Source organism: Rhinopithecus bieti, unplaced genomic scaffold (genome assembly GCF_001698545.2).
Source record: "Rhinopithecus bieti isolate Rb0 unplaced genomic scaffold, ASM169854v2 scaffold_36909, whole genome shotgun sequence".
NCBI classification, from domain to species: Eukaryota; Metazoa; Chordata; class Mammalia; order Primates; family Cercopithecidae; genus Rhinopithecus; species Rhinopithecus bieti.
Window position 1 is genome coordinate 59,724 of NW_016815391.1, and position 12,184 is coordinate 71,907.

General features: G+C 39.3%; 1 protein-coding gene across 1 annotated transcript in view; it reads left to right on the forward strand.

Moving 5' to 3' along the window:
• ZDHHC9 (zDHHC palmitoyltransferase 9) overlaps positions 1–12,184 on the forward strand; it is a 39,801-nt gene that overhangs the window by 18,249 nt on the left and 9,368 nt on the right. Inside the window, exons 5-8 of the mRNA XM_017853111.1 lie at positions 3,412–3,570; positions 5,366–5,373; positions 10,743–10,747; positions 11,936–11,937. Coding sequence (XP_017708600.1) covers positions 3,412–3,570; positions 5,366–5,373; positions 10,743–10,747; positions 11,936–11,937 — 174 coding nt within the window. The remainder of the gene's footprint in view (positions 1–3,411; positions 3,571–5,365; positions 5,374–10,742; positions 10,748–11,935; positions 11,938–12,184) is intronic.

Consider the following 12,184-nt stretch of genomic DNA (forward strand, 5'->3'; position numbering starts at 1 on the left):
TCCTCCTCCCTCCCTTCCTTCCTTCCTTCCTTTTTTTCCTTCCTTCTGTTTTTTTTTTTCACAGTTTCACTCTGTCCCCCACGCTGGAGTGCAGTGGTGTGATCTCAGCTCACTGCGACCTCCACCTCTCAGGTTCAAGTGATTCTCGTGCCTCAGTCTCCAGAGTAGCTGAGATTACAGGCGCCCACCACCACTCCCAGCTAATTTTTGTATTTTTAGTAGAGACAGTGTTTCACCATATTGGCCAAGCTAGTCTTGAACTCCCGACCTCAAGTTATCCTCTGGCCTTGGCCTCCCAAAGTTCTGGGATTACATGTGTGAACCACCGCGCCCGGCCCATGTATTTCTTTTGTTTATTTTAGCTGTGTTTTCCGTTAGGCTTCTTAATGGATTTCATTTTGAAAAATTCCAGCCTATTTTAGTTGAGCCAAGGAGAAATGGGTTTGTGCACATGTGAGCTATAACTATTTGGGGGTGGGGTGAGGGTGGGGATAGTGGGAAGAGAGCAGAGGTGACGTGTGTTGGCACAGCTGGAGTTCTGGGGAGACCCGATAGAACTAGGAGTCATTAGGAGCAAGATGGTGAGGAAGAGTTGTGAGTGCTGTTTTTTCTCCATCTGGGTTATTCTTTTCCAGTTCCCTTCCCATTCACATATGGAGAAACTGAAGGTCAAGGCAGTACCTTGACTTGTCTCTTGCCTCTCACAGCAGGTTGTTAACAAAGTTATCTCTTTTCTGCCCGATCACTGGGCCTGGGGCTCAGACTCAAGCTGTCACATTGCAGCCTCTGCATTTAGCATGTTTCTCGCAATAGAAGAGTACATTTTCAGTTCGTATGTGTGTTTATGTTAGGAAGTTTTTGTCGTCTTGTATTTAGTCCTGTACTGGGTATGCTGTGGGTGGGGGATGGGGAGAGAGGAAGTCATGTGATGCCCTTGCCTGATACGGCCTCCCGGGGAAGGTGAACCATGAACCCTGTCTCCCAGGTGCCCTCATGGAAAGCATATGCATAGAATATTAAGGTGGCATGCTGGTACTTATCCTCTAATGAATAGCTGTCCTCATCCTTTTAAGACTTGTGACACACTGTTATTGTTTGATTTCACAGCATCTACCCCACTCCACAAAAAAAGGAAAATGTTCCATATGGCAGATATTTTAAAATCAAAGTGAATTGAAAATATTCTGTTTTTAGAATTATACTGCATGGCGAGGGTGCAATGAGACAGGCACTCTCATATGCTGTGGATGGGCAGGCATGCAAATTCATACGGTCTGTCTGGGAAGCAGTTTGGTAATAAGTAATATGTACTTCAAAGGGTCATACCCTTTGACCCAGTAGTTCTACTTCTCTGAGGGTTTAACTAAAGGAGATGAACAAAGATTTTTACAAATTACTGTAGAAGGATTCTTAGTGCATCGTTTTTTCTTTTCTTTTAAATATGAGTAGCTATTTTAATGCCAGCAACTTCATGTATTACTGCTTAGACTTCAACATTCTTTTCTTTATTCTTTCTGTTTTAGAAATTAATTTTAACACATGAATATGTTCTTGGAAGGGAGGAGGGGACTAGGATTGAGGTGATGATCGAAGGGGATTTAAGCTTTTATCTGTAATATTTTAAATTTTTACATGTAATATCAACTAAATAGTAAAAATCCCAACAATATGGAATATTTAAATAAATCACAGGACACATATATGATGGAATATTACCAGTAGTTATGTTTTAGAAAAAAATTAACAGTGAGAAAATGTTCACAGTATATAATATTAAGTAAATACTTCACGGTACAAAACTACGTTTATAATATGATCTCAATTTTAAAAAAAATTATGAATGTTTACCTGTTAATAGAAGATTAGAAGGAAATACACCAAAAGTATAAATATCTCTGAGCTGAGAGACTGTCAGTGATTTTTATGTTTTCTTATTTATACTTTCTGTTTTTTCCAAAAAAAAAAAAATTTGAGATGGAGTCTCGCTTGCTGTGTCACCCAGGCTGCCTCCCAGGTTCAGGCAGTTCTCCTGCCTCAGCCTCCAGAGTAACTGGGATTACAGACGCGTGCCACCATGCCTGGCTAATTTTTGTATTTTTAGTAGACATGGGGTTTCGCCATGTTGGCCAGGCTGGTGTCGAACTCCTGATCTCAGGTGATCCGCCTGCCTCAGCCTCCCAAAGTGCTGGGATTACAGGCGTGAGCCACCGCACCTGGCCCTGTTCTGTTTTTTTCTAAAATTTTTACAATAAGCAAGTGTTACTTTTATTTCAATAACTGTTTTTGTATTACCAGTCGTTTCTTTTCACATGCATATATTTTATGTTTGCAAGATAGTATTGTTTTCTGCATATTGCTTTTTAACATCTATTTTCATTTTGCCATATATTGTATTTTCCTGTTTTCACCATTCTTTCATCTATATCATTTTTAATGGCTGCATAATATTCCATTCTATGCACATAACATAATTTACTTAACCAACCTCCTATTGTGACATTGAAGTTATTTTTAGTTTTTCACTATTAAAAGGAACTCTGTGACAGATATCCTTATATAAACATCTTTCGTATATCTAATTATAATTTTGATAAGTTTCTAGAAGTAGACTCGGTCAGTGAATGAATACACATGTTTAAAACTTTGGTAGCTGGCTGGGCATGGTGGCTCACGCCTGTGATCCCAGCACTTTGGGAGGCTGAGGCAGGCGGATCACTTGATGTCTGGAGTTTGAGACCAGCTTGACCAACATGATAAAACCCCATCTCTGCTAAAAATAAAAATCAGCCAGGCATGGTGGTGGGCCCCTGTAATCCCAGCTACTCAGGAGGCTGAGGCAGGAGAATCACTTGAACCCAGGAGGCAGAGGTTGCAGTGAGCCAAGACTGAGACCACGCCACTGCACTCTAGCCTGGGCGACAGAGCGAGACTCCATCTTAAAAGAAAAAAAAAGTTTAGTAGCAGCTGCCATATTGCTCACTGATAAGATATAAGAATGACCTTTCCCCACCCTTGTTAACATGGGGTATTTTTGTTCTTTGTATTGCTTTTTAATATGATAGGTAGAAATGGTATCTTTGTGCTTTAATTTTATTTCTCTGATTATTAGTGAAATTGGATGTTTTCATTTAATGTATTTTAGCTATTTTTTAATGAATGTTTTGTTTGTAATCAGAAAAAAAAGTCTCGAAGAAACACTTTTTCATATGTATACCACAGAACTGCATGCACTTAGTGGAGTTTTATGGGCATATTCTGTGATGTTGAGTGTCTAGTCTGTAAATGATTGCCTAGAGAAGACAGTGGGCTTAGGGAACCTTTGAATGCCCCCATTGGGTTTGGAGAGGTGGTGAGACTTTTGGGCTGAAATAATGGCTAGCTGTGATATTAGCTGTCTTTATTGATTTACAGAAGCTACCAATGGTGCGGTGCCCCAGGGCCAGCGACCACCCCCTCGTATCAAGAATTTCCAGATAAACAACCAGATTGTGAAACTGAAATACTGTTATACATGCAAGATCTTCCGGCCTCCCCGGGCCTCCCATTGCAGCATCTGTGACAACTGTGTGGGTGAGTAAAACTACGGGGACATTGCCTAGGGAAAAGGCTGAGTTGAACAAGAAAGTCAGGGCGGTCACCAATTCTTGGGAGAAATCAGTGGGGGAGGGAAGATAGATTTAGATGGAAAATTAGCTAGATTTAGATAGGAAATTTAGATAGGAAACAAGCTCCTGAAAAACTGCAAATCAGCTGTACTTAATGTAGATCGAATCACAATTTAAATATCCTCTAACCTAAACTTTACAAAACCTCTTTAGTAAATGGGAAAATAAACTTTACCTATTTTTGAAATTTAGATTTTCCTGTACTGGATCTTCACGTGGGACCCACCTTATATAGTGGGAGGAGACTCCTAGTCCACTGGAGGGCAGTATTGAGGAAGGAAGGCCTAGGACACAACCCAAGAAGACGAAAGTTGCTAGTAGCATTTATTGAGTTTCTACTACATGTTGGGCACTGTGCTAGGTGATTTACCTTTCTCTCATTTAAGACTTGTAACAGCCCCGTGAGATTGGTATTATCCCCATTTTACGGATGAGGAAATAGGTGAAGCATCAGTATGTAAGTTCACATAATTAGCATAAGATGAAGCTAGAGCAGGTCTGATTCCAGATTGCTTATTTCTTCTCTCTGCTGCTGTTGCAAGAGGGTCAGGTATAAGTGTGCATAATACAGTGGTCTGTGCTTCCATCCACATATATGTGGCTTCATTCTAATCACTGCCTACTGTGTGCTAAACCCTGGCCAAGATGAGAAACGGGCCATAAAGATTCCTGTTGATAGACCTATATGTGAAATTGCTTATATCCCCAGGCATACTTCTAACGTTCTTTTAAAATTACTTTTCTTGAGTTCCCATGATTGGATAATGTTTTTTCCGTATACCATGTGGCATTCTGAGGGCGTTGCTTTCCTCTTACTAGTCATTTCTTTAGGCAAAGGTTGGGAGATATATCTTGCTTTATGTGGTAAAAAGCTATATGGTGCTCTCTTTGGCAGCATGTATACTAAAAAACTACTATATGTAGATAAGATTTTTATAAATCAAAACCCATTTTATTTTATTTTTTTAAATTTTACTTTAAGTTCCGGGATACATGTGCAGAATGTGCAGGTTTGTTACATAGGTATACATTTGCCATGGTGGTTTGCTGCACCTATCAACCTGTCATCTAGGTTTTAAGCCCCAAATGCACTAGGTATTTGTCCTAATGTCCTCCCTCCTCACCCCACCCCCTGACAGGCCCCAGTATGTGTTGTTCCCCTCCCTATGTCCATGTGTTATCATTGTTCAGTTCCCATTTATGAGTGAGAACATGCAGTGTTTGGTTTTCTGTTCCTGTGTTAGTTTGCTGAGAATGATGGCTTCCAGCTTCATCCATGTCCCTACAAAGGACATGATCTCATCCTTTTTTATGGCTGCATAGTATTCCATGGTGTATATGTGCCCCATTTTCTTTATCTAGTCTATCATTGATGGGCATTTAGGTTGGTTCAAAGTCTTTGCTATTGTAAATAGTGCTGCAATAAACACATTTTCTTTTTCTAGTCTATCATTGATGGGCATTTAGGTTGGTTCAAAGTCTTTGCTATTGTAAATAGTGCTGCAATAAACACATGTGTGCATGTGTCTTTATGGTAGAATGATTTATAATGTTTTGGGTATATACCCAGTGATGGGATTGCTGGGTCAAATGGTATTTCTGGTATTAGATCCTCAAGGAATCGCCACACTGTCTTCTACAATGGTTGAACTAATTTACACTCCTACCAACAGTGTAAAAGTGTTCCTATTTCTCCACAGCCTCGTCGGTACCTATTGTTGAAGCCCATTTTATTTATTTATTTTTTTGAGATGGAGTCTCACTCTTGTCGCCCAGGCTGGAGTGCAGTGGTGTGATCTCCACTCACTGCAACCTCCACTTCCCGGGTTCAAGTGATTCTCCTGCCTCAGCCTCCTAAGTAGCTGGTATTACAAGCGTGCACCACCATGCCTGGCTAATTTTTGTATTTTTAGCAGAGACGGAAGTTCACCATTTTGGTCAGGCTGGTCTCAAACTCCTGACCTTGTGATCTACCCACCTAGGCCTCCCAAAGTGCTGAGATTACAGGCATGAGCCACCGTGCCCGGCCCTTGAAACCCATTTTAAATGAAGCAGGAAACTTGATATTTAAGGAAGGTCTATACCCAGTAATGAGATTGCTGGGTCAAATGGTATTTCTGGTTCTAGATCTTTGAGGAATTGCCACATCTTCCACAATGGTTGAACTAATTTACATTCCCAACAACAATAGGGTTCCTATTTCTCCGAAACCTCGCCAGCATCTGTTGTTTTTTGACTTTTTAATAATCGCCATTCTGACTGGCATGAGATGGTATCTCAATGTGGTTTTGATTTGCATTTCTCCAATGATCAGTGATGTTGAGCATTTTTTCATATATCTGTTGGCTGCATGAATGTCTTCTTTTGAGAACAATGAGAACACATGGACATAGGGAGGGGAACAACAAACACTGGGGCTATTGGGGATGGGGACGGGAGGGAGAGCATTAGGAAAAATAGCTAATTCATGCTGGACTTAGTACCTAGGTGATGGCTTGATAGGTGCAGCAAACCACCATGGCACACATTTACCTATGTAACAAACTGCACATCCTGCACATGTACCCCAGAACTTAAAATTAATAAAATAAAGAAGGTCTGATGTGAGGTAGTATTTCCTTTCCTTATTAATATTCTTAACTGTAAGGAACTCAAACAAATCAATTTTTTTAAAAGCACTGATGTTCCAGGAGAAATATAGACAGTTCATAAAAATATAATTGGCTAGTTATCATGACTAATAGTCAAAGAAATGATTTCAGGATGCTTTTTTTTTGGAGATAGGATATCACTCTTTTTTCCAGACTAGAGGGCAGTAGCACAATCACACCTCAGTGCAGACTCAACTTCCTGGGCTCAGGTGATCCTCCCACCTCAGCCTCCCAAGTTGCTGAGACTACAGGAATGCACCACCATGCCTGGCTATTTTTTTTTCTTTTTTTTTTTTTGCATTTTTTGTAGAGATGGGTTTTCCCCGTGTTGCCCAGGCTGGTCTCAAACTCCTGGGCTCAAGCAGTCCACCTGCCGCAGTCTCCCAAAGTGTTATTACAGGTGTGAGCCAGTACTCCCAGCCCAATATGCTTTTTTTAAATCTAGAAAATTAGCAAGGAAAACCTGATATTTATTCTTCCACTAGTAAGTGTAAATTGGAACAAACTTTTTGGAAGGCAACCTAATAAGAGTAATCAGAAGCCTTAAAACATCTATACTTTTGATGCCAGTGGTTCCCTTTCTAGGGAGTCTGTCCCATGAAAACAGAGATGTGGGAAGATATTTAGGGGTAGAAATGTTTAACTCAGGGTTATTATGACAATTAAAAGTTGAAAAGAACCTAATTGTGTACCAACAGATGAGTAGCCAAATAAATTATAGAGCTGGACGTGGTGGCTCACTCCTGTAATCCCAGCACTTTTGGAGGCCGAGGTGGGCAGATCACTTGAGGCCAGAAGTTTGAGACCAGCCTGACCAACATGGTGAAACCTCATCTGTACTAAAACATACAAAAATTAGCTGGACATGTTGACATATGCCTGTAATTGCAGCTGAGATCCCGGCTGAGGCATGAGAATCAAAAACCCATGAGGTGGAGGCTACAGTGAACCGAGATCGTGCCACTGCACTCCAGCCTGGGTGACAGAGCTAGACTCTGTCTCTAAATAAATAAATAAATAAATAAGTAAATAAATGGACATTCATACATTAGACTAATGGAAAGAGTTCATACCAGAAAGCTAAATGACATAAAACAGGAGATAGGCTACATTTACTGTGTGAAGTCAGTTACCTATTTAAAAAAATATATAATGAGGTATAAAGAAATATGCAAGGAAATACAGGAAATATGCCACAATTTTTATAATTTATTATCTGTAGGTTGTGGGATTATGAGTGATTTTGTTTCTTTCATTTTTTCATATGCTATCCTCCACTACTGTGATTTCTTCATGTTTCTTTTTATTTTTTTTCAAGTTTTCTATAATGAGCATGTATTACTTGTATTATCAGAAAAGATGTGATTTAAAATACTGTAAAAAATATGTATCTGTATAACCATTTTCTCTATACCTTTCTTCCCTTTCCTGAAAAGATGTAGCCTCCTCAGCAGGAGATAGACTATTTTTACAGCCTTATTTTTTGACCAGTACACACTCACTTTTCTTTCAAATTGATGTATTTTATTCTTTTTTTTCTTTTCTTTTCTTTTTTGTGTGATGGAGTCTTGCTCTCTCTCCCAGTCTGGAGTGCAGTGGCGCGATCTCGGCTCACTGCAAGCTCTGCCTCCTGGGTTCACGCCATTCTCCTGCCTTAGCTTCCTGAGTAGCTGGGACTACAGGAGCCCGCCACCACGCCTGACTAATTTTTTGTATTTTTAGTAGAGATGGAGTTTCACCGTGTTAGCCAGGGTGGTCTCGATCTCCTGACCTCGTGATCCACCCTCCTCGGCCTCCCAAAGTGCTGGGATTACAGGTGTGAGCCACTGCACTGGCCCAAATTGATGTATTTTATTCTTTTGTAACCTTTTGTTCATCAAAATAACACATGTTCATTGTGGAAAATATGGGAAGTACAGAAAGTATAAATAAAACTTAATCCTAAATTCACTCTCCATTTTGCTCTATTTCCTTCTAGTGTTTCTGCAAAATTGGACTGTAACATGATAGTTTTTAATCCTGCTTTTGTCATTTAACATTCTATCCTGAGTATTTTTCTGCATCTTTAATAAATATTTCTTTAATATATTATTTTAATGACTGCATAATCCATCATATGGTTCTATTCATGTTTATTTAGGCAGTCTTCTGTCATTAGACATTATTCATTCTTCTACTTTATTCATTGTTATAACACTGCAATCGTAATTATTAAGCATAAGGATATGGAACAATTGGAACCTTCATACATTTCTGGTGAGAATGTAAAATCATGCAACTGCTGTGGAAAAGTTTGGTGGTTCCTCAAAAAGTTAAACATAGAATTACCACATGACCCAGCAATTCCACTCCTGGGTGTATACCTATATTAGTCTGCTTGGGTTACCATAACAAAATACGTCAGACTGGCTGGCTCAAACAATGGGAATTATTCTCTCACAATTCTGGAGGCTGGAAGTCGAAGATAGAGGTGCGAGAATGGATGGTTTCTGGTGAGGCCTCTCCCCCTGACTTGCAGATGGCTGCCTTCTTGCTGTGTCCTCATGTGACCTTTCCTCTGTGCTCACACACTACTGGTGTCTCATCCTCTCCTTACAAGGACCCCAGTCCCATTGGATTAGGGCCCCACCTGGATGACCGCATTTAACTTTAGTTACCTCCTTAAAGGTTCTGCCTCCAAGTGCAGCCACATTGGGGGTTAGGGCTTCAACATATGGAACTGGGGAGTGGGGGAACAGTTCATTCCATAACAATAGCCAAAAGAATTGACAACAAGGACTCAAAACCTACTTGTATGCCAGTGTTCATAGCATCATTATTCACAGTAGCCAAAAGGTGGAACCAACCCAAGTGTCTATCAACAGATGAATGGCTAAACAAAATGTGGTATATACATACAATGAAATATTATCCAGTCATAAAAAGGAATACAGTACTGATACAATGTGGATGAACCTTGAAAACATGCTACGTGGAAAAAAAAAAACACACAAAAGGACAAATATTGTATGGTTCTGCTTATATGAGATATCTAGAATAGGCAAATTCATAGAGACAGAATGTTAGAGATTGCTAGGGGATAGGGGAAGGGGAAAATGGAGAGTTACTGCTTAATGGGTGCAGAGTTTCTGTTTGGAGTAATGAAAGGGTTTTGGAAATAGATAATAGTTATGGTTCCACAACATTATGAATGTAATTAATGCCACTGAATTGTACTCTTAAAATGGTTAAAATGGCAAATTGTATGTTATGTATATTTTACCATAATAGATTTTTTTTTTTAAAACAAGGTCTCACTCTGTTACCCAGGCTGGAGTGCAGTGGCGTGATTTCAGCTCACTGCAACCTCTGCCTCCTGAGCTCAAGTGATCCCCCCACCTCAGCCTCCTGATTAGCTGGGATTACAGGCGTGCACCACCACGACCCACGAATTTTTGCATTTTTTGGTAGAGATGGGGTTTCACCATGTTGGCCAGGCTGGTTTCAAACTCTTGACCTTGTGATTCCCCTGCCTGGGCCTCCCAAACAATACAAAATTTAATTTAAAACTTTGAACTTCAGCTGGGTGTGGTGGCTCACGCCTGTAATCCCAGCACTTTGGGAGGCTGAAGCGGGCGGATTACCTGAGGTCAGGAGTTTGAGACCAGCGTGGCTAACATGGTGAAACCCCGTCTCTACTAAAAATACAAAAAATCAGCAGGGTGTGGTGGCAGGCACCTGTAATCCCAGCTACTTGGCAGGCTAATGAGGCTTGAAACTGGGAGGTGGAGGTTGCAGTGAGCCGAGATCACACCATTGCACTCCAGCCTGGATGACAAGAGTGAAAGTCCGTCTCAAAATAAATAAATAAAATAAAATTTGAACTTAAAATTTTGTGTGCATTTCTATTTACTTAAGAGAAATTACTGAAAATGGATTTATTCTGCCAAAGGGGTACAAGCTTTATGAAGGCTCTTGATACGTACTGCCAAATTATTTTCTGGAAAGGTTCTTTCGTTTTATGCTCCCACAAGTAGTATGTTAGAGTGTCCATTTTACCTTATTCTCACTAGCACTGAATTTTATTATTTATGTTCTTATTTTGATAGGCATAAAATATGTTACTGTTTTACTAGTATTACACTGAATTATTGGTGAATAGGAAAAATGTTAAATATAGGTTTTATGGTATTTATTAGTTTTGCCCTATTTCCTTTTGTTTTTTGTTTTGTTTTATGTACAGTTGACCCTTGAACAATGCAGTTTTGAACTGCATGGGCCCACTTAATAATGAGGAGTTTTTTTTCAGTAAATACAGTATCGGTGGGTTCCTCATCTGCAACCAAACGCGGATCCAAAATACAGTCGTCCCTAAGTATCCTTGGGGTATTGGTTTCAGGAATTGCCCTTGGATACCAAACCCCATGCATTCTCAAGTACTGCAGTGGCCCTGTGGAACCCATGGATATGAAAAGTCAGCCCTCTGTATCCGTATCCGGGGATTTCATATTTTGTGAATACTGTATTTTTGATCTGGTTTTAGTTGTGGATGCAGAACCTGTTGATACGGAGGACCAACTGTATTTATTGAAACAAATCCACGTAGAAGTGGATGCACGCAGTTCAAACCTGAGTTGTTCAAGGTTCAAATGTACAGTATTCACAAGATGCAAAACCTGTGTACACGAGGGGCAACTTTTCTTATCCGTGGGTTCTGCAGGGCAGCTGAGTGACTTGAGTATGGGTGGATTTTGGTATCTGCCTGTAATGCTTACCACAATCAAATGAACATATTCATCACCACACAGTTGCCATTGTGTGTGTATGTGCGTGTGTGGTGAGGACACTTAAGATTACTCTCTTAGCAAATTTCAAGTAACTTTTGACTATTATTTTCTTGACGAAGTATTTGTATTTTCCTATTGATTTCTAAGAACTTTTCATATAGTCAGGTACAACTTTACGTAGATTGCCATTGGTTTTTTTCTCTTTAATTTTCTTTATGGTAATTTTAACACACACAAAATATTTTTTAAATTTTTAATTTTTTTGTTGGTATTTAGTAGGTATATATATTTATGGTGTACATGAGAAGTTTTGATACAGGCATGCAATGTGTAATAATGACATCATTGATTGCCAAGGAAATGCAAATCAAAACCACAAAATATTTTTTTAAAGTTTGTGGAGTCAAATCTATTTTTCCTTGTCATCTGTTTTCTTCCAGTACTTTTATGCTTAGAAAGTCCTTCTGCATATAGCGGACAAATAAACATTTATTCCTTATAGTTATTTTATGGATTTGCTTTGTTTTTACATTTAGCTCTTTAGTTCATCTGGAATTTACTATGACAAGTGGTATGAAGAAAAAAAGAAATTGATCCTTATTTTGCACCAAATAGCCAATTGTCACATAATTGTTTATGGAGTAATACTTCCTTTCACCTGATTTTGTGATGCTGAGTTTATTAGACAACAAAATCTTATCTATTCTAAGATCTGTTTCTGGGCTCTTTCCATTCCATGGAGCTATGCCATACCGTTTTAAATATTGTAGTTTACATTTTTCCTTGGCTATTTTCACCTATTTATTCTTCTTGAACTCAACAGGCCCACCGTTTAAGATTTTATTTGGACAAGCAGTGTCTCTGCTTTTAATGAGCAAAGTGAGGCAGATCACTTAACCTCTCCATGCCTTTGTTTCTTCATCTGTAAAGTGGGGAAAAGAGTATCTCCTTTTGCTCAAGTTGCAGGGTAATTGTGAGGATCAAATGAGATGGTTACGAAAACATTTTGAAAAAGTAAACAAATAAAACCCTGTATTTTTTACAACTGAAATAGACAATGATCCTGGAGGTCTTTGAATTAGATATTATGTGGATGGTAGGG